We start from the raw sequence: 21,776 nt of genomic DNA, 5'->3' as shown, positions 1-21,776 counted from the left end.
TCGGGGCTCAGAGTCTCCCTGCCACCTCGGAGGGAGTCCTCTTTTGTGCCCATCGATAGGACCCCCGTGAAACCCCCGGCGGGGAAGAAAAAGGGGGGGCAGGGCGTCGTCGTAGATTCGGCCTCAGAGGAAGAGCTGATTGAGGTCTTAAGCCACGGCCTTGGCGTGGAAGAAGACCGGCCCGTCGGGATGGATCCCGACGCAGGTGACGATGACATCGTCGAGGGTGCCGACGGGGCTCCTGATCGCCCGTCGGATTCCCCTCTGCCAGTGCCGCAAGACAACTCGGCGGCCATTTTGTTGGCTATACAGTCCTTCTGTTCAGAGATAAGGACGAGACTACCGTTGCCGACGGAGGAACCTCTCCCGTCGGGGGATCCTGAACCGGGACCTTCTGGTGCTCCCCCGCCCAAGAAAGGAAGGATTCACCCTCCACCTCCTTTTCAGCCGTCGCGCCCCGTCCAGTCCTCCTCCCCGTCCCCCCGAGGGGATGAAATGGGGACTGACACGGCAGCGACGGGTACGGACGACGAGGTATACGACGAGGATCTACCGTCGTCACCTCCCACCAGGGTTTCTCCGCCCGACGAGATTGGATCGTTCCACTCCATGATCGCCAGGGCATCCGAGCTTTTCCAACTCTGCCCTGAGGAGAAGAAAAAGGAAGGATTCCTTTATCAACGGCGCGAGGCCAAGAGGAAGACGGTCCTCGCGGTGCCTCTACTGGACGACATTTGGGATGAGGGCCTCGCCCTCCTCAAGAACCCTTCCACGACGCCAGCTAGAAGAGACCGGTACGAGAAGAAGTACCGGGTCCCGGACCCGGCCCCCCTGTGCCTCCGGGCGCAGCCTACCCCGGACTCTGTCGTCTCCGCGGCGGCCAGGAAGAAAGCGGGGGGGGTGCGGCCTCCACATCGACTTCCCCACCGGACGGCGAGGGAAAGAAATTGGACGCTATGGGACGCAGGGTCATCTCGTCTGCAGCGACGACGATTAAAGCGGCCAACGCCTTGGCTATCGTGGCCCGCTACGACAGGGAGCTATGGTACAAACTGGCTCCCCTGCTGGATTTCCTACCGGACGACAAGAGGGCGGATGCCCTGGAGATCCTACAGGAAGGCGAGGTGGCGTCGGACCACGCCATCACTATTGCGACGGACATCGCCGACACTGGATTTCGCCAGTTGGGCAACGGCGTGTGCCTTAGGCGGCGTGGATGGCTCAAGGCTACGGACTTCCGTCAAGACGTACAGACCAGAGTCCTGGACATGCCGTTCAATGGGAACAACCTGTTTGGGAAAACAGTGGACGATTCCCTTCAGGCCATTAAAGCGGACACTGAGACGGCCCGGGCCCTTCGGGTTTTGCAGCAACGACGGACGCCCTTTCGGAGCAGCGGAGGCAAGGGCGCCTCCAAAGGTTCCGGCGGCGGTTTCTCCACCTACCGTCAAGCGGCCCGCTCGTCTCAGGAGGCCTACAGAGAACGAGGCAAGTCTGGCGGACCCCGCCGTCGTCGCCAAGGAGGTCAAGGCGGCAAAGCCTCGTCGAAACAGGATTGAACCGGCCGTGGGGTCGGGCCCCCACGAAGCACCCCGGTGGGAGGCCGGCTGGCGAGCTTCGTCAGCGTGTGGGAGTCCATCTCCACCGACAGTTGGGTGCTGGACGCCTTAGCCCGGGGCCACGCGCTCGAGTTTCAAAGAAGGTGCCCGCGTGTCCCCCCCGTGGCCAGGAAAGAGCTTCACGTCCCTCAGCTTCTCCTGGAGGTAAAGGCGATGCTCAGGAAGAGCGTCATCGAACTCGTCCCAAAGAGGCTTCAGAGTTTACTCGAGATACTTCCTCGTGAAGAAGAAGACTGGAGGATGGCGCCCCATTCAGACCTGCGACGTCTGAACAAGTTCATCAAGGCGCAGAAGTTCCGGATGGTCACCCTCCAGCACGTCCTGGGGCAGCTGGAGGAAGGAGACTTCCTGTCGTCGTTGGATTTGGAGGATGCCTACTTCCACATTCCCATCCTAAAGGGGCACCGAAAATTCCTCAGGTTTGTGGTCCAAGGGCGTCACTACCAGTTCAAAGCCCTCCCCTTCGGACTACGGTCGGCACCCAGGGTATTTACCAAGTGCCTTGCACCGGTGGCGGCGCAACTGCGCCGCGAGGGGATCCACGTCTACCCCTACCTGGACGACTGGCTCATCCGAGCCAAGACGAGGGAGCTCGCCGTGGAGCACACGGCAAGGACCGTCCAACTTCTCACGGACCTGGGATTCTCCGTGAACTACGCCAAGTCCCACCTGGTACCCGCGCAAAACGCACTGTTTCTGGGAGCGAAGCTCGACACAGTGTCCCTTCTGGCCTCCCCGTCGGAGGAAAGGACCAGGTCCATCCTGGGCAAGGTACAGCGGATGTTGGTTTCCGACGCGGCCAAGGTGAGGTCCATCAAGTCCCTCCTCGGAATGATGTCTTCTTGCATCTACCTCATTCCCATGTGCAGGCTCCGGATGCGCCCGTTGCAGGAGTTCCTGGACGCGCGCTGGATCCAAACGACGGGTGGCTTCAAGGAGAGGATCACACTCGATGAGAGTTTCCGCCGAGCGGTTCGGTGGTGGGGCACCCGCGCGCATCTGACGGCGGGCATGGACTTCCAGACCCCAGACCACCAGGAGACAGTGACCACGGATGCCTCCCTGGAAGGGTGGGGAGCGCACACCGAAAATCTGCACGCGAGAGGCCTCTGGCTCCCGACGGAGAAGTCCCTCCATATCAACGTCCTGGAGCTCCGTGCAGTGTTCTGGGCCCTCAGGTCCTTCCTTCCGTCCCTCAAGGGCAAGGTGGTGAGGATCTTCACCGACAACACCACCACCATGTTTTACATCAGGAAACAGGGCGGAACCAGGTCCCCAGCACTGTCCAAGGAGGCGCAGGACCTGTGGCATTGGGCAGTCGCCCAAAGGATGTTTCTGGTGCCGTTTCATCTGGCAGGGATAAAAAACACCATCGCCGACTCACTCAGCAGGGAGCTGCGCTCGTGCCACGAGTGGGAACTACGGCAGGATCTAGTGGATCGCCTCTTCCGACGGTGGGGCACACCCCAGATCGACCTGTTCGCGACGGCGACGAACTCCAAGTGCCGGAGGTTCGCCAGCAGGTTTCCCCAGGCGAGGAGCATGGGCGATGCTTTCTCGTTCCCCTGGGAGGGCCTGTTCCTCTACGCGTTCCCTCCTTTGCCACTGCTAATCCGGCTCGTCAACCAGATCAAGAGGTCACGGTGCAGGATGATCCTCGTCGCACCTGCGTGGCCGAGGCAGATATGGTTCCCGGACCTTCTGGACTTGTCAGCGTCCCCGCCAATCAAGCTGCCGGTGGACGCGGATCTACTCTCCAGGGAAGGAGGCGCCATCCTCCACCACGACCCGAAATCGCTGAACTTGCAGGCCTGGCTCCTGCAGCGCTATAGTTTGGAGGACACGACATACCGGCCGACTGCAGAGAGGTTCTTGCAAAGGCCAGGGCGTCCTCGACTCTTAAATGCTACGGACACAAATGGAAGAGGTTCTCTGTCTGGTGCCACGCACAGAAGATTAACCCTCTACGGATTACGGCTCCCCAAGTACTGCCGTACCTGCTGACGCTGGCCAAAGCTGGACTGGCACACGCGTCCATCAAGATTCATCTTGCTGCGATCTCCCGATACACCAGAACCACGGGCCGGACGTCCCTGTGGTCTCATCATCTGGTGAAAGAGTTCATGAAGGGACTGTTCAGATCGTTCCCGCCGGTGAAGGCGCCGGCCCCGGCGTGGGAGCTCAACGTGGTGCTGGCCAAGCTCATGGGACCTCCGTTCGAGCCTCTGCACTCGGCCCCGTTGAAGTTTCTGTCGTGGAAAACAGCGTTTCTTGTGGCCATCACCTCCGCACGACGGGTAGGAGAGATCCAGGCCCTTTCCTGCAAGGCCCCGTACTTGACTTTTCACGACACGAGGGTAGTGCTCAGGACGCACCCCTCCTTCATGCCCAAGGTACCGTCGGACTTCCATCTCAACGAACCCTTGGTGTTGCCTGTGTTCTTCCCGTCGCCTTCGTCGCCGGCTGAGAGGACTTTGCACTCGCTGGATGTGGCTAGAGCGCTGAAGTTCTACGTGGACCGCACAAAGTGTTTTCGGAAGACGTCACAACTCTTTGTGAACTTTGGACCTGTCAATCAGGGGAAGGCTCTCTCGAAGGCTTCCATTTCCAGATGGCTCTCCGGCTGTATCATGTACTGTCATCGGTTGGCAAACCGACCGCTGCCTGGCCGTCCGAGAGCCCATTCCACCAGAGCGATCGCAGCTACCACGGCGTTCCTTTCTGGTGTGCCCCTGTTGGACATATGCAGGGCTGCTACGTGGAGGTCGACGCACACCTTCACGAAATTCTACTGCGTCGATCGGGATTCCAGGGAGGAGTCCAGGGTCGGCCAAGCAGTGCTGCGCAACCTGTTCGCCTGAGGTGAGCCTGGTGAGGAGGTAAGATGCTTAATGTTGAGTTTGATGCAATGCTTAATGTTGAGCCTTTGCCACCTCCCGTGGTTGTGCATGTGTGTACTGCTATGTATTCTTTATTCATGAGCATGTGAATCCATGCCAGACCCCATGCTGGAGAAGGAACAAGTTACTTACCTGTAACTGTTGTTCTCCAGCATGGGTCTGGCATGGATTCACATGCGAACCCTCCCGCCTACCCCTCTGCGGCTCTTCACTTGGTCATACTGCCACTTCACGTGCTTCCAAATCTGAAGATGGCTGCCAGAGGCGGTGCTTAGGTAGAGGGCAGTCATTGGCTGTGGTCAGTATGACGCAGAGACCAGTGATTGGTTATTACTACGAAAGACAGATCAGAAATGAAACTGATACTGGTTTTTTCTTTACCGAGGATTCCCAGCCTGACGACGGGGAATATTCATGAGCATGTGAATCCATGCCAGACCCATGCTGGAGAACAACAGTTACAGGTAAGTAACTTGTTCCTTACCCCAACACTTAATTATAATAAACCTTTTATTTTTAATAATACTTCTGGTTATAAGTGTATCCTTTGAACCATTTGTATGCTTCGGGTTCTTGGTACTTTTACAGCCCTTTCTCCCTCCTAAGATACGTCTGGCTGCTCTGTATACGCTACCAAATATTCAGGTGCTACAGCCTTATACTAAGAGTGGAGTTTTGTACTGTCTCAGTTCTATGGTTTTACTAAGCCGTTAGCTGGACTTATGAAAAACTGTCCTAATGCTTGCCCTTTCTGAACCCACCAAAATAGCTGGTTCTGAAAATCAGTCTCAGCAGGTGGTCTCAAAGAGTGAGGGTAAAATGCAGCAAACGGATATCTGCCCTAACACTTGCATAATATTAGTGCTGTGCCTATGGCCTTGCTTTTCCTTCACTTTCTGTGCAAGAAGGCTCTTGTACTGTCCCTTTAGGACAGATGTTACAAAGAATGAATGTAGGGAAAGGGAATATGGACTTAGAAGTACAGCAGTCACAGCCGGGAATACCTTTTGCTAATATCAAATGTTCTTTTGAAATAGGTATGTTTCTGTTTTTTTCTTAATCCCTATTCTGAGGTCATATGAACTTTTCATAAGTATGACTTGAGCAGTCTGCTTTTTCCTGAAAACATCTAAGAGCTATAGACAAACTTTAAAGTTGTTCATAATGTATGCAGGCTCTACTCCCACATTGATGGCAAATAATTTTACTCTTGTTCTTCCAGGATCCCATGTGAGGAGGGAAAGAGTGTGCATCCTTGAATATGTTCATCTATAAATGATATTAAACGTTTATCCTTCTCTGTACTTTTTTCCCATTCATCACAGATAACTACTCCAAAAACTGTAGTAGTTGGACCACCGAAAAGGCAGAAATCCCGGAAAAAGAAGGACCCCAATGAGCCCCAGAAGCCGGTGTCGGCCTATGCCCTCTTCTTCCGTGACACCCAGGCAGCTATTAAGGGCCAGAACCCCCACGCCACCTTTGGCGAAGTCTCCAAGATTGTTGCATCCATGTGGGACAGTCTTGGCGAGGAGCAGAAGCAGGTAGTTGGTTAACATAAACCTTGGTAACTAGTGTCACCTACAGGGCACACCCTCTTTCACTGGGGGGTGGGGGGTGGTGTGTGTGTGTGTGTGTGTGTGTGTAAAATCTTGGTGATTGAGAAGCGGCTTTCGTATAGTGCAAAACACTAGCTCCCTCATTATGCAATGACAATACATTTGTGGGAGTGGGGTTTGACTTAAGCAGCTCAGTCCACCAACAGCTTATGAAGGAGTGAAACCACCTACTGATTTTACTTTCTAACTCAAACCCCACCCAGGTGTACAAGAGAAAGACTGAAGCTGCCAAGAAGGACTACCTTAAGGCCCTTGCAGCTTACAAAGCAAACCAGCTGTCTCAGGTGAGAGGAACTGGGTGATTATCTGTTTCACATTCAGATTGAGCCATATGGTGAGTGGCTGCTCTAATCGGACACTCACATTTAGAATTAGACCGCAAAGATTTAGGGTCATATTTTTGCATCAAGCTGTGGAGTTTAAAATTGTAATCATTTAATTGGACTTTTTACACGTCAGTAAGTTTTCATATTTCTGTGAAAGATACACATCAAAGGTTTGCAGAACACCAACTTTGGTTGGGTGATGATTGCGAGTAAAAATGTTTATGTACAGCACTTTTGTCAAGTACTATATAAATAATATTTGTCCTTAAAGTATGGAACAGTTCATATGGCATTTTCTGATCTTTCCTTACATTTCTCTTTCAAAAGTTCTGAGAACAAAGGTGAGAAATAATTATTTGTGAATATTACTTTTTAGATTCAGTGCCATTTTTACATGGAAGAGAATGCCAACTGTTAACTATTGATGGAACATGGATAATGTGATGGTATACCATATGGGTATTGTATCACAAGTAGACAGTGACACAAGAGTTGCAAGTTTCAAAACCTTTATTGATGGTTTAAAAGGGGTTGGAAAACTCCTATCTTGCACTATAACTAAGATGGGAGTATTCTCGACCATAAAACAAAAAGAAAATACATTCCTGGTCAGTCCTTAGTCAAAACTAAATGGCCTATACTAATAAACCTATGGTCTGCCCTATTCCTAATACAATGCATGCGTAAAGGGAATGTGTAATGCAAAAAGAAAAATCAGTGTTAATAGAAATGTCAGTATGGCTGAGTAAACTCCCCCACCTGTTGTAGCACTGGGTAAGGTGGCACACTTGGGACCTTGCTGCACACTCTGGCTTCGGACATAAGGATGTAGTTTGTCTCGTGGACCAGGGTCCACTCAGCCTTCCACAAAAAGTCACTAGTCTGTCGGGCTCGGGCCAGCAATGTTTCTTCTTTAATCACAAGTTCTCACAGGCGTCTGTCGGGCCCAAGCCTACCAGTTCACCTAGGCTCCCTCAGTCGGGCTCAAGCTTTTCAATCACACTTTGTGGGGTTCCCTTCCCCAAGCTTCTTTCACACTTTCACAGGCTTTCCTCTTTCTGACTCAAGCCTCCTTTCACTTTCCTTCCGCTGTAGAAGACTTTTGAAACTGCAAGGCTTTTGCTCTTACCTCGGCATGACCACTTTAACCTTTCTTAGTAAGTCACCTTTTCTCTCCTACACCAAGGCCTCTTGGTAAATGTAGTTTCGCGCACAGTACTTATTTCAAAGTTCAAAGATATCTCTCACACCCAGGTTTCCCTCTGCCGGGATCAAACCTAACAGTTAAAATCTTGCATCTCAGTTTCTTTCTCTTCCTGCCGCTTCTACTGCATCAAACCTTTCACAGAGTAATTCGATTGGGCAATCTTCTTTCACCCGCCCAATCTGTTACTTTGTATCTGTAATTTACAGTTCTTTACAATGCTTTGCTTTCTCTTTTGTCTTATCAGCATACGCGCAACCTTCATTCGTCGCATACTGTTGCCATCAAGTTTCACTTAACACAGACCAGACTTTCATTGCTTTCATCAACTCACTTGATGTGTTAATTCATTTACTTCTTTCGCAGCTTTGATCCTGAAGTCAAGGCTGATGACACAACTGCCGCGGCACCTCCCCAACTCTGCCCTTCACCCAGGTCGGTGGGTGGTAGCCTTGAAACACAAACGCGGTTTATCTCTTCTCTCTGGCTGGGATTCCTTGTGCAACTTTCAAGGCCCTTTGGAGGTAACAATCTCTAGCCGGGGTGACTAAGGTTTCTCCGTACCTCGGTTCCGCCCCTCGGTCTGTCACTTTGCTCAACCTGGTTCGCTGTCACCCTGGAAGAACTGCTCCTTCCCGTGCCTCACCTTGCTCAGAGTAGGTCTGTGTTCCGCCTTTTAACCATGTGGGGAGAGCTAATAGTTACCAGGTGTATGTAATTGAGATCAAGTGCCTGACCTTGCCTGATCTCATTAATGGGACACTCCCCATCTGTTGCATGGATGTACTCCTTTTAGCCTCAGACCGCCTCTTCCTCGGCTCAGTGTTTGTGTAGAAAAAGGGCTGGGAGATCTGGAAAGTTCGAATATCCCGTAAAATAGAATGGGACAGGGGTATTTGGAAAGGTGGAATACCATGTCTCGCCATCGGGTGTTCCTTCCCCAGGTGATCCTCTCGCACTTGTCCACCCCCTGGGTCTGGATGCAAAGGTGATGGCCGTGCCCTGGCCACCTGAGTTGAGGTTTCCCCAGGGTCTAGGCAGTGAAACACCCTCTGGTTTTTCACAGCAGTGTGTTAAAACACCATTCGAAAATGCATGATTTGGGTCTTTTGTTTCGGAATTGGAAAACTGTCCATCTTGTGTTAACAAAATTATTTGGCCAACACATAGAATAAGATGACTTGAAATTAATGAATGCTCCCTGCATTAATGTTAGGAAAATTACTCGGGCAAGCTTAATCTGTGATGGGAGTTGGGGAGGGGGAGTATTCGGGTAGCTATCATCTGACAAGTTTGACTGCTTTGGCTTACTCAGTTTCCCAAGATCATACATTATACTTCGAATGGATTGTGTCCTCCAACGTATTCTACATCTTTGACATGTAATGTCCACAGCTGTGCCACTTTGGAAATTTTTCATCAGAGAGCGTCCTGTGTCAATGGGGTCGGGTCGATGTCCCTCGAAGGCCTCCGTCGAGGGCGACATCACCAGATGTTATAAATGTGACGCACAGCACCCGTAGCCGCAGTTCTGTTTTTTCTGCAAACGTGTTTGCTTCGAGAACTCACCACGCCTCGTATATTCTTTGTGAATGTCATCTTCATATACCCCTCTGACTCTGCGGTCTGGCTTTGACTTGCCGGGACTGTAATTCTAAGATAACGGACCTGCACCGCATTTGTTTGTAGTGTCTGGGCGAGAGTCATGACAACGACTGATCGAAATGCCAGTTGCTGACTGCTAAGGCCTTGCGGGAGCGTAAGGGAAAGTTGCAGGTAGGTCGGGGTACTAAACCCAGTAAGCCCCAAAAAGCTGCGAAAGGGATGTCCACCAACGAATCGAGGGGTGACTCTCCTCGTCAGGAGTCCTGGGGATCTCTATCCCGGAGTGGGTCCCGCCACTCGTCCTCATCTCGGCACTCCCGGAAGCGGCGTCACCGGTTGCCTTCCCTGTCCTTGTCTGAGGATGGCACCGCGAGGAAAGTGGCTTGTCGCACTAAGTCCTCGACTCCTGAGGAATGGGAGGCTTTCCGGGAACAGATGCTGGTGATTTTCCAAACCCAAGGCACAGGTCCATCTGCGCCTTCGGAAGAAGCTGGCAGGGAACGGTCTCGGTCTGATGCCCGCGCGCCTTCATGCTTGGGTCCACAGCATGATAAACATCGGGAACCATCGAGGTCCCATTGGGGCAAGGCTCCGGTTGATCGCCAGAGACGTGCTAGGTCCAGGTCTTCCTCCCCGGCGAAATCGGTGAAGTCTGATAAGGGCTCGAAGTCGGCGTCGACTCTGTCAGCGCCGTGTCTGTCGAGTACAGCTGTCGGTGCTTTGCCTTCACTCCTGCCCTCCGCTCCATTGTCGACGCCTTTGGGGTCATTTGGCTGGAATTTGCCGGGCGAGGTCCCCGATACTGTGGATTCTCCAAGAAAGGCTAAAGCCAAGACGGGACAGCCTCTTGTCGACTCCAGGCCCACTCCTGTTCCTAGGCAGGAGTTCTTTCAGTCTCTGGATGATATCTATGAGGAGGGGTCAGATTTAGAGTTTGACCCTGTTGAGTCTCATGAGGTGCCTGTCTTTTCCGGAGACAGACAGTTGGAGTTACGTCAGTCATTGCATGATGCCAGTGGCCGGGACACTTCCAGAGGTGGAGTTTGGCAAGCCTGAGCCTAGGGCTCATGCGGAATCCTCCTATAGGAGATTGATGGCTAGAGTTATTGAGTATCTTGGTTGGTCCAGTCTTCCAGTGGCATTTGTTTAGGATGACCTCACTGATATTTTGGATCAAGGTCCGTCGACTGATCCAGTGTTGCCGTTTCATTTGACTTTGCAAAAAAGAGTGGCGGCTACTTGGTAGACCCCAGAGTCTCTTCCGGAAGTTAAGTCGTTAACTAAAAAATACCGCCCTTCCAGTAGTGACCCCAGCTACCTTTCCTCTCACCTCACTTATGAGAGTTTGGTGGTTCAGGCGGCTACGGCCACCTCGAGGCAGGCGGCGTACCCTACCATCCCTTCTGATTGGGATGACAAACGCTTCGATGGTTGGGCACGCAAGGTGTTTTCTGCTGGGAGTATGGCACTGAAGTCAGCCAACTTCACTTGTGCCATGGCAAGATTTTCACACACTCTGTGGAATTATTTCTCTAGCAGCTGAGCATATTCCCGAGGGAGAAAAAAAGGGATGGGTTCCTTGCTCTCATGCAAGATGGCAGGGATGCCATGTGTGAATCCCTTCAGTCGGGGTTGGACACGGCTACCGGTATTAGCCGGTCCATAGCTGCGAGTACCGTTATACGCAGGTTTGCGTGGTTGCGGAAGTCTGGTTTTACTCAGGATGTACATGCTCTTTAATGGCTCGCATTTGTTTGGCAGCATGGCTGACTAGAGCATTGAGGTTGCAGTCCTCAAAAGCTGCTGCTAAATCTTTGAGCGCAGCTGTACGTCAACCTCTGCCTTTTCGTCCTTTGTGTATCTCAGGCGAGGGGGGGATTCAAGTCTACCCCTACCTGGACGACTAGCTGATCCGTGCGCATTCTCCCAAGCAAGCTATGGATCATCTCATCCTCACCTGCCACTCCCCCCACAAGCTGGGCTTCTCCCTCAATTTCAAGAAGTCGCATCTGACACCTTCCCAACAGCTCCAGTACATTGGGGCTGTGTTGGACACATCCTTGGGAAAGTGCTTGCCTCCCAAGCTGAGGGCTCATCACATTGTGCAGATGGTGGACACATTTCAACATGCCCAGCGTCTTCCGGCTTTCGAATTCTAAAGGTTGCTTGGCCTCATGGCATCCTGCATTTTTCTGGTACCAGAGGCCAGGCTGAGGATGAGATCCCTGCAATGGGTCCTAAAGATGCAGTGGTCACAATTCTTAGGCAAGATGTCGGATCCCGTTCAGATTCCACTCTCGGGTCTCGCAGGATCTTCTGTGGTGGGCCAACGATGGGAATCTGATGAAGGGGGAGCCGTTTTGGCAACCGTGGCAGGAGGAGACGGTAGTGATGGACGCTTCCCTCACAGGATGCAGAGCTCATGCCGACGATCAGACCGCCAGCGTTCGTTGGTCTCTGACGAAGTCCTAACTCCACATCAACCTTTTAGAGCTGAGGGCCATCAGGCTGGCCCTGAAGGCTTTCTGCCGTCCGTGCGGGGCATGAGTTTCCTGATCATGACGGACAACACAGTGGCCATGTATTACCTCAACAAAAAAGGGGTAGGTCACTCCCGTTGTGCAGAGAGGCGCTGCAGCTCTGGTTCTGGGCAACACAGCAAGGAATATTACTCCCGGCAGTATATCTGGGCGGAGAGGAGACTGTGGCGGCGGACGCTCTGAGCAGGCAGAGCACGGTCTCTCACGAGTGGGATCTGGCTCAGGAAGTCCTTCTGGAGATCTTTGCCGTTTGGGGAACCCCACAAGTAGATCTCTTCGCGACCTGTGCCAACCGGAAGTGTGAGAGATTCTGCTCAAGGGAATTTCCTCTGAGAGGAGCCCTAGGAGATGCATTTGTCGTGGATTGGTCATTCCCACTTCTGTACGCGTCATTCCTCAAGTGTTAAGGAGGTTCGGATCCCACATGATCCTCATTGCTCCGGATTGGGCCATGAGAGCGTGGTACCTGGACTTTCTAGAAATGTCCATCTGCCCTCTACGACGTCTTCCTTACCGAGAGGATCGGGTTCTCCATCCAGAGGTCAGGACTCTCAACCTTCACGCTTGGTGTCTGAAAGGTTGAGATGTAAGGATTGGGATCTCCCGGATGACGTGATGGAGGTGTTGCTTTCGGTCAGGCGGCCGGCAACCAAATCCCTGTACCGTTGCCGTAAGTTTTGCGTCTGGTGCAGAGTACACAATGTCGATCCTTTTCAGTGTTCCATTCCCATGGTTCTCTTTCTTGCTTTCTTTGGCCCACAGCGGTCTGCAAGTAGGTACCATCAAAGGTTACCTGGTAGCGCTGTCTATCTTCAAGCGCTCGTCTGAAGAATGTTCTTATTTTAAGATTCCTTTGATTTTTCCAATTTCTAAAAGGGCTCACTAATGTGTTCCCGCCGTCCCCGTTTCAGGTGCCGGTATGGGATCTGTTAGGCAGAATTGCATGCAGTACCCTCTGGGACCACCACACACAATTAGAACTACAGGTGTAAGCCAAACCAACCTTTGGTATAAGTCTGTACCACACAGTTTTTGGTAGCGAGCTGAGCAGCCAGGCTTATCTCAAGAGTGAATGTGAACAGTACAAGTCATTATACAGAGGACTTTCAATCACAGTAGTTCAAGTAGACACTGCTACTAAAGATTTCTTGGTAAAACACTTATTAATTTATTACGCAATCATTTAGAAAACATTACACTAGAAGGAGTTAACTTAATATTATATACCAATACACTTCAATACAAAAGACAGTTTGAGCTCCCCTGAAATAGGAGCCAAATAGCAGTTCAGTTACTTAGAAGTGAGCAAAAAGGCATAAGGTAAGTAGAATAGATCACATATACTTGTTACAGTGCAAATAGTTTTAGTTCACCAGAAGAGTTAAGTCAATAGGCCTAGGCCAAAGTCAATGGGCTAGTGTTCTGGATAGGAAAGAGCATTTCTGGTATCAAACGGTAAAGTCTTTGCAAAAGTTCTCAGAAGTAGTCTAGGCGAAAAAGAATCATTTGTTGGGTCACAAGCTGATTAGGCCTGCAAGTTGGGAAAGTTTCACAAACTTTCACCGCGAGAGTGGTGTCCTCTGAATCTGGTTGGCACAGTACCTTAGTATGAAGAAACAAATGCAGCTGAAGTCGCTTGTTCCTTGCAGTTCCTGCAGATCTCAATGTTCCTGAGCCTCAGTCGTGGGGACAAGAGGGAGGACATCGGGGACTCCTGCACTGCACGGGATCATCGGAAAACGCAAACAAAATTGAGTCACTTCAGTTTGAGTAGCTGTTCTTCAAGCACACAAGCTGGTGTCCTTCCCCATGGTTAATCCTAACCAGCTTGGAGAATGGTATCCAGGTAGCTTAGGAGTTGATTGGTCCCACCAACTCAAAGGAAGAAGTCGTCCTTGAAGGGGCTTCTCTGTTGAGATGAACTTGGCAATTCGTACCTGCAGCAGGGCTTCATCGGGCAAACCAATGGTCCAGGAGTTGCAGCAGCTGTCCTCTTCCAGCTCGTCTTCGGTTCTTTCGTTCCAGTGGTCGACTCTGCTTTCCAGTCCAAGAGACTTGCCTTTTAAACCGTTCTCTCCCTTTCATTCCAGCCTAGCTGTCAATCGCACAGCAGGGTGGCTGTCCTTTGCCAGACAGTCAGCCAGCCAATCACGCCAGAGTGCATTTGGGCCTTCTAGGAGACCAAGCACAGGGAATTTCGGGCACCGTCCTCACTTTCTGCCCACCCCAGATACTCGGGCGCCAGAGGCGGTCTTCAGCCCTGAAGCCCGCCAAAGGCATAAGAACAAAGGGACCAAACCTTATTTGGCGTGCAGAGACAAACACTAGAAGGACCTTTCCAAAATTAAATTGCGAAAAAAGAAGACCGGGACTTGTTGAAACAAAGGGGCTTAAGGCGCCATCTTGAAAAACATGGCTCCTGTGATTTTTAGCTACCGGTGTTCGCCGTCGGGGAAAAATCATGGTAGTTCGTTGTAAAACCACTGCCACCCGCCTTTTCAATAGGAAAGGGTAGCATTTGACTGCTACCTGAGTATTTAGATACAGGGGATACAATGTAACCCCTCCAGCACTCCATTGTAGATGGTGTGTGCTGCGTCTAGGAATTTGGAAAGACTAGTAAAGTCAATTTCACTTTACATTCTCTGGGAAACAATTGTTTATCCCAGAGAAGGTATTTAAACCTTTGGGAAGTCTAAAAGACATCACTGTGACACTGCATTGAGGGTGCTGTGTAACACACATGAAAAGATTATGCCTACTCCATAATCAAAGAACGCAGTCTAAAACGCATCAAAATACATGAGGTTGGGGGGGGGAGAAGGCTCACACTCTTTCCAGGTAATAAAATCAAGTCCTCAAAATCCAGCAAAGTTGCTGGGGGTCTCTAAGGTGAAGGGAATTGGCACATTTATGAGAATTCTTCCTAACAGGATCTGAATTTGGTCTTGAAATTCCTGATGGGTGCTCCATTTGAACCTTTGCACTCTTGTCCTTTGAGACTGTTGCCTTTCAGGATGGTTACATCTGCTCCCAGAGTGAGTGACTTGCAGGCCTTCATCTAAGCCGCCCTTTACTGTGTTCCACAAGGATAGGGTTGTACTGAGGGTACGTCCATCCTTTCTACCTAAGGTAGTGTATGAGTTTCATTTAAGCCAGATAGTGGTACTTTCTGCTTTCTATCCTCCTCATCCTGTTAAAGAAGAGGAGGGACTCCATAGGTTGGACCCTAGGAGAACTCTGGGCTTTTATATTTCTAGGATGTCCAGGGTCAGAGTGGACGATCAACACTTTGTGGGGTATGCTGGACACCGTTTGGGCCAGGCTGTTACCAAACAGACCTTGTCCAGGTGGATTATCCTCACCATTACTGAATGTTAGATTGGCGGGCAAGGACCCTCCGGAGGGGTTGCGAGTTCACTCCACTAGGGGCGTGGCTACTTCCACAGCCCAGCAGCGGGAGGTCCTATTAGGAATATTTGTGACGCAGCGACATGGGCTTCTATCCACACCTTTGTCAAACATTACTCCCTGGATACACTCCATGGTCAAGATATGGCCTTTGGTAAAGCGGTTCTTTATTCTGCCATCTGATTGCGTATTCTAAATTCTTCTCCCTCCTCCATTTTCTGGTACTGTTTTGGAAGTTTGTCAAAGATGTGGAATACGCTGGAGGACACATTCCATTCGAAGAACAAGTTACTTACCAACTGGTAATGTTCTTTCTACTGGATGTTCCTCCAACGTATTCCACATCGCCCTCCCAGCCTGCCCCTCTGGAGAATTTCCTATGCTATTGCAGCTTGCGTTCCCTCGAGGCTATGTGCTGTCAAGCAGCCATTGTGTACGAGTATGTCACACGTTATAGAGGAATAAACATAAATTGTGGCTACGGGCGCTGTGCGTCACATTTATAACATCTGGTGACGTCGCCCTCGACTGAGGCCTTCGAGGGCCATCGCCCCGACGCCATTGACGCAGGACGCCCTCTGCCGGAAAATCTCCGAAGTAGCACAGCTGTGGACATTACATGCCAAAGATATGGAATATGTTGGAGGACATCCTGTCGAAAGAATGTTACCAGTTGGTAAGTAACTTGTTCTTCTGACTGAAAGGATGACCTTTGACTTTGGCTTGTCAGGTCAATGTGAAATGAATAGAGGGGTTCCACTTTTAACTTTACACATTCTTAATTCACTTGGCACTGTACATGCAAATAAAGTTTGAATGTACAGTGCCAAGTTTTGTTTACTTAACTTGCTCAGTTCACCAAAAGTGGGGAGTGACTAAAGACTAGCTAGTACAGTAAGATTTGACATGTTTCACCCTGTGAGGTTTCTTCATTCATTGGAAAAAGGCTGTACTGGTTGCTGAAAAATGTTAACTTTCAGTGCCCATGCCTGTGTCGTTAATTACAAAAGGCAGGCAGGTTACTTTATCACAGGCTCTTTTGGAGTGTGACCTTTGTTTTTAAATCAGTAGGTGATTTTATAGAGCCATAAAATGTCTTTTGTTCGGTGTACGTTGTTAAACTAGTCCTGACTTTAAGTTTATCTTTAAGTTTCGCTTTAAGATTACCTCAATTTGCTTTCTGCTACATGTATTTCTCCATTTAGAAATGGGAAATTCACAATACCAAAAGCACTAATGCAAAGCAAAATGACACGGGAACTAAAAGCCAGTCTCTGCAGTGCATGCCTTTTAAGCCCTTTATCTGCATGTATTTTTTTAAGTAGTGTAAATTAACACAGAGTGCCATTAAACAATAAGAGTGGGAAATAGTTGTATCAGGTGTTTGTTAAGATTTTCACAGAACTGGTAAATCTTCCTGACCTGGGTCAACCCCAGAACTTTTTGCTTTATTAGTGGGATATTTTTCCTTAATACCTCAGTGAGTGGGAACCTTTTTCGACACACTCAGAATCTTTTTATGGGTGTTATTCTTTTGACTCTACATAGTGTCTTTTTAAAGTTATCCTCTTTAACAACTGATATGCACTAAGTGTTTATCGTTGATGGGTTGCCCTACAGGCTCCCCTTTTAACTTTCCTTTGGTAACCTTGAGAGAATTTTTTTATCAGCCGTAACTGTAATGGCCAGTGCGCACCTTCGAACTTCTTTCTCCTTGTCATCAGTGCATGTGTGTTGGAGGATTTATAAACTGCAATACACTGAAACATATGTTTTACCTGGGCCATATTACCTACATTGAGATTTGCATGGTATTGCATTGTATCATCTTATTGTAATAAAAAAACTTGTCAGTCACTTGTTTTTCTTTTCTTGTCACTTGTGTGAATGTTGCCACTTGCGACACTTGAAATAAGTTGTGGACATTGGCATGGGCGTTGACCGTAGGGAGTTATGAATGAAGGCAGGTGCATCCCCTGGATGAAATTGCAAGCATTGGCGTGTACCGCGCTTTGAAGGGGCTGGGAGCGATAGCCTGCAAAACAACTGAATAAAATGATGAATGGATGGAGTAGCCATGGCTAGCTGATGCCGTGCACCGACTAGACTGGGAAAGCTCTCGGGGCCAGACTTGAAGGGATGCACAAACGCCTGCCTGCCCCGCATACAGACAGGTGTCACGTAGGTGGCCCGGGCCAAACTTGGGTAAGGTCATGAATGTGAGTGGATGCCATGTGTGAAAGGGACTGAGTATCGGACGGCCCCAGATCAGGACAGACGCAGAAATGCTCCCTCACCCTGTCTGGAAAGAACACGGAAATTTAGCGCCTCACTCCTGGACAGCAATACCAACTAACCAATCCACTAACAATTTCACCCCTCTGCATATACCTCTCAATTTCTAACCAAACACAACCACAAGCCTACAACAGAGCAATCAGCACAAACTTCAATACACTGCAACAACAAAACAAACTACACATAGACTTGCACAACAGCACACGACTACCGACCGTAAAACACCCCAGGCCCAACCAACGGACCCACCGGGCTGAGGCCGCCAACAGCACATCACTGCTCTCTTGCACTTTTCCAGCTTATTCCCACTAACTCACCCCCCACCCCCTCAGTTTTTTCAGAGCCGCCAGAGCGCCAAGGGACCACTCCGGTGGTGATATTGCGCGGTACAAATATCCTTTAACATTAACTGTCACTCACATCAGGCAAGTACAGCAAATTCATCTGCTCTCCGCATCCATTCAACATTTTGGTGTACACTGGCACATTGCCTTGAGTCGCACAGGCACCGGGACCACTAGGGAACTACAACTCCCAGCATCCCGGTTACCGTATTTAGGGAACCATCAGGCTCTTCAGCGGCAAGCCGGTCTTCGCCGGTCCTCGCCATCTCTCAGCGCTCCTGCCTGATTGCTGTTGACACCCCTATAGGAACAAACAAATCAAGTAAGTCATGGGCTACCCGGAAACTTCAAAACTCCTGGTACAAGCCACCCGAGCGCACCAGCTCCACTTGGTGCAGCAATTCATGGACAACGGGCTCGAGGACAGTAAGCACCCCCCCTGAAACACTTGCTCACCTACTGGAAAACCCACAACTTAAAAAAAATTTAAAAAATGACATCCCAAATTCCTGTCCATTGCCCACTGCTACTAGGAGTGAACCTTCTACGAATTTCGTACAGTCAACATCCCCAATTACACCACGCGTTGGGACGAAGAATGTGCATGTTAGGGAGAATTCTCCAGAATGGCTCATTTCCCTTACCTACTGACTCCCTCATCAGCTTTGCTGGATTTCTAGGATTTATTTTTTTCACCTGGTAAGAGTGTGAGCTTTTTTTCCCACTCTTACATGTGTTTTGCTGTGTGTGTTTAACATTTTCTTGTGTTAATAGACTGTGGAGCCTCACCTACTCCATAGGCATCATCTTTTTACTGTGTGTTACACGGCACCTTCAGTGCAGTGACACAGGGTTGTCTTTTTGGCTTCCGAGCTCCGACTCCATTTTCCTGGCCTGACTACTGTCTCCCTGAACATGTAAAGTTGCCATTGACTTTATTAGTCTCTTTTAAAACTCACAGACCCAGTACAAACTAGCTTAAATAGAGTTCTGGAAAGGGTTAATAATTATCCCTTTTTGTCTGTTTCACTTGGAGCATTGTTTTGCTTCCTTTTCATTAAGACTTGGCTGGTGGCAGTGGTAACTACCCTATTTTCACTACTCGGTTATCTTAAATAGGCCTGGTATTGTTTTAGGCTATCTCGGTAGCCTCGAACTTAAACCTGCTAGACCATATATGTTTTTATACGGTTCCGGCAGGGTTTATTCGCCATTTCTTTTTGTAAAAGTCTTTCTCGTGTTTTTCTCTGCGTCCCAAACCAGGTTTGGTTCCTTTGTTCACCGTCGTTTCGCAGGCTTCTACACAGAAGCCCTCCTTAGGCACCTGTATGTCTGGGGGGGACAGGATGTGAGGGAGGGGTTTAGGACTCCCTTCACAGGGTCTCCTTGGAGACCCATGTCGCACTCCAATATGATAGGTTGTGGTGACTGTCCCAGCGGGACAGCCACCCTGCTGTGTGATTGACAGCCAGGCTTTGTGAATGGGGGAAAACTGCATAAAAAGCAGGTCTCTCAGGCTGGAAAGGCAGAGTCGCCACTGGAACGAAAGAACCGAAGAGGAGCTGCCAGAAGATGACCCATAAAACGACTGAACTGCCCGGTGAAGCCCTGCTGCAGGTCAGAATCTTCATACTCCAATGACGGGGAAGATCTTCAAGGAATCTTCTCCCCTTGAGCTGGTGGGAACAACCAGTTTACCAAACTGCTTGCCAGGTCTCCCTTCTCTGGTCGAATTTGCTGTGCAGAGCTACAATGAACCGGATAGCCAGGATGAGCAGACCCTGCTTGCGTTTTAAGGAGCGCACCTTTTGTTTGTTGACTTGCTCTGCTGCTGGTTTCTTCCCTGGGCAGTGCAGGACCCTTCCGTCTTCCTACTTCATGTCAGAACCGACTGAGAAGCACCCACAGCACCTGTACGGGTGACGCCGGGCAGAGTGGAACACAGGCGACACCCATGGAGACTAAGTCAACAACCCCAGCCAATCCCATCCAACATCTTCTCTTCACCTAGGGGTTGTTGACTCCGTCTCCATGGGTGTCGCCTGTGTTCCACTCTGCCCGGCGTCACCCGTCCAGATGCTGTGGGTGCTTCTCAGTCGGTTCTGGGAGCTTGTCAGTGTCCTTTCCGGTTTAGTCATTCTTATTCCTTTCTGTTTCGGTTTTCAGTTTGTGTGTGGTGTTGAAGAGCCAGGTTTTTAGTAATTTTCAGAATTTTAGGTGATCTTTGGTGTTTATTTCTTTTGGGATGTTGTTCCAGGTTTTTGCCGCTAAGTGCCTCAGAGTTTTTTCTTAATATATGGTTTTAGTTCCAGGCGGATTCCGTTGCTTAACCTGAGGGGTCTCCTTGGCTTGTAGATTATTTTCTTTTGTATGAATTCTGCTCCTTGTCCACAGATTGCCCAGTGCGTTATGCACATGGTTTTGAAGGTGATGCAATGTTTTACTGGGAGCCAGTGTAGTGTTTTTAGGGCAGGGTTGATATGGTCTCTTCTGGATAGTTTGAGGAGTAGTCTGGCTGCTGTATTTTGGATCCATTGTAGTTTCTTCAGGAGATATTCTGGTATTCCGAGGTAGAGGCTGTTTGCATAGCCCATTCTTGACATGAGGACCACAATAGTGAGTGTTTTGTGCGTGAAGGAGAGGAAAGGTAGGATTCTTTTTGCCTTGTGGAGGAGGAAGAAACATTTCTTGACTGTTGCATTTATTTGTGGTTCTAAGGTTATGGTGTTGTCCATCAGGACTCCCAGATTATTTACTACCTTAGATGGTGGTGGTGCGGTTCCCATTTCCGTTGTCCACGGGATGGCGGTTTCGTTCTCTTGGTCTTTGGCTATGATCATGATTTCTGTTTTTCCTGGGTTGATTTTCAGGTTGTTGGCATTCATCCAGTTGAAGACTTCTTTTAGACAGGCGGTTACGTTTGAATGATCGGCTTGGGTGTCTTTGATTTTGTAGATGATTTGAGTATCATCTGCGTAGTTGTAGCATGTAATGTTGTATTTCTTGAAGATTCTGATAACTGGGGTCTGGTAGATGTTGAAGTACAGTGGCGATAGTGAGGATCCTTGTGGCACTCCAGTCGTTAACTCGTGGGGTGGATTTGAAGGGTTTAATCCATACGGTTTCTGTTCTGTCTGCTAGGAATGATTTAGGCCAGCGTAGTGCTAACTCGTGGGGTGGATTTGAAGGGTTTAATCCATACGGTTTCTGTTCTGTCTGCTAGGAATGATTTAGGCCAGCGTAGTGCTGTGTCCGTTATGCCCATGTCTTCTAGTCTTTTGGTTAGTCTGTCATGGCTAACTGTGTCGAAGGCTGCAGAGAGGTAGAGCAGAATAAGGGCGGAGGTTGTGTTTGAGTCTGTGTTTGTTTTTAGGTCGTCCCAGATGGATTCTAGTGCTGTTTCCCTTCCTCTTGTTGGTCTGTAGCCGACTTGAACTTGGTCTAGCAGGTGGTGTTTTTCAACGTGTTCTTGGGTTCGTTTGTATACGTAGTTTTCCAGGAGTTTTGCCGGGTATGGGATGTTTGAGATCGGTCTGTAGTTGGAGAGGTCATCTACGTCGCTGCTTGTGTTTTTCAGAAGTCGTTTGATGTATGCTGATTTGAAGGTCCTCGGTACAGTTCCAGTTGCTAGTGATAGATTTTTTACCAGGTTACTTACCGTAGTGACCACCTTACTCCTAATCCATAGTCCCCTTTCCTCCATACTTGTGGGACATCTCTCCGTCCTGTGGGACGGGACTGGAGCACTTTGTAAAAAGTATCCACATTTTTTAAAAAAATGTGTCCCTCCTCTTTCCTGCGCGGGTCCCGGCACACGGCCGTTACCCCGCCCACCTTGGCTCCGCCCCGCGCATCGCCCATCAGTCCTTTTCTATCCCCGGGTCAAAGACCCATTAGCAATAACAGAGGA

General features: G+C 49.7%; 1 protein-coding gene across 5 annotated transcripts in view; it reads left to right on the top strand.

The window, feature by feature from the left end:
* The window catches only part of TOX4 (TOX high mobility group box family member 4), a 583,240-nt gene that overhangs the window by 337,437 nt on the left and 224,027 nt on the right, over window positions 1-21,776 (top strand). For all 5 annotated transcript variants that reach the window (XM_069633904.1, XM_069633902.1, XM_069633901.1 and 2 more), the window contains 2 exons: window positions 5,845-6,063; window positions 6,342-6,422. In XM_069633904.1, coding sequence (XP_069490005.1) covers window positions 5,845-6,063; window positions 6,342-6,422 — 300 coding nt within the window. The remainder of the gene's footprint in view (window positions 1-5,844; window positions 6,064-6,341; window positions 6,423-21,776) is intronic.

The sequence above is a fragment of the Ambystoma mexicanum genome, chromosome 13, assembly GCF_040938575.1.
Source record: "Ambystoma mexicanum isolate Mex_15411 chromosome 13, UKY_AmexF1_1, whole genome shotgun sequence".
In the NCBI taxonomy this organism is placed as follows: Eukaryota; Metazoa; Chordata; class Amphibia; order Caudata; family Ambystomatidae; genus Ambystoma; species Ambystoma mexicanum.
The sequence above is the reverse complement of the archived record's forward strand: the minus strand, read 5'-3'. Positions and strand labels throughout refer to the sequence as shown.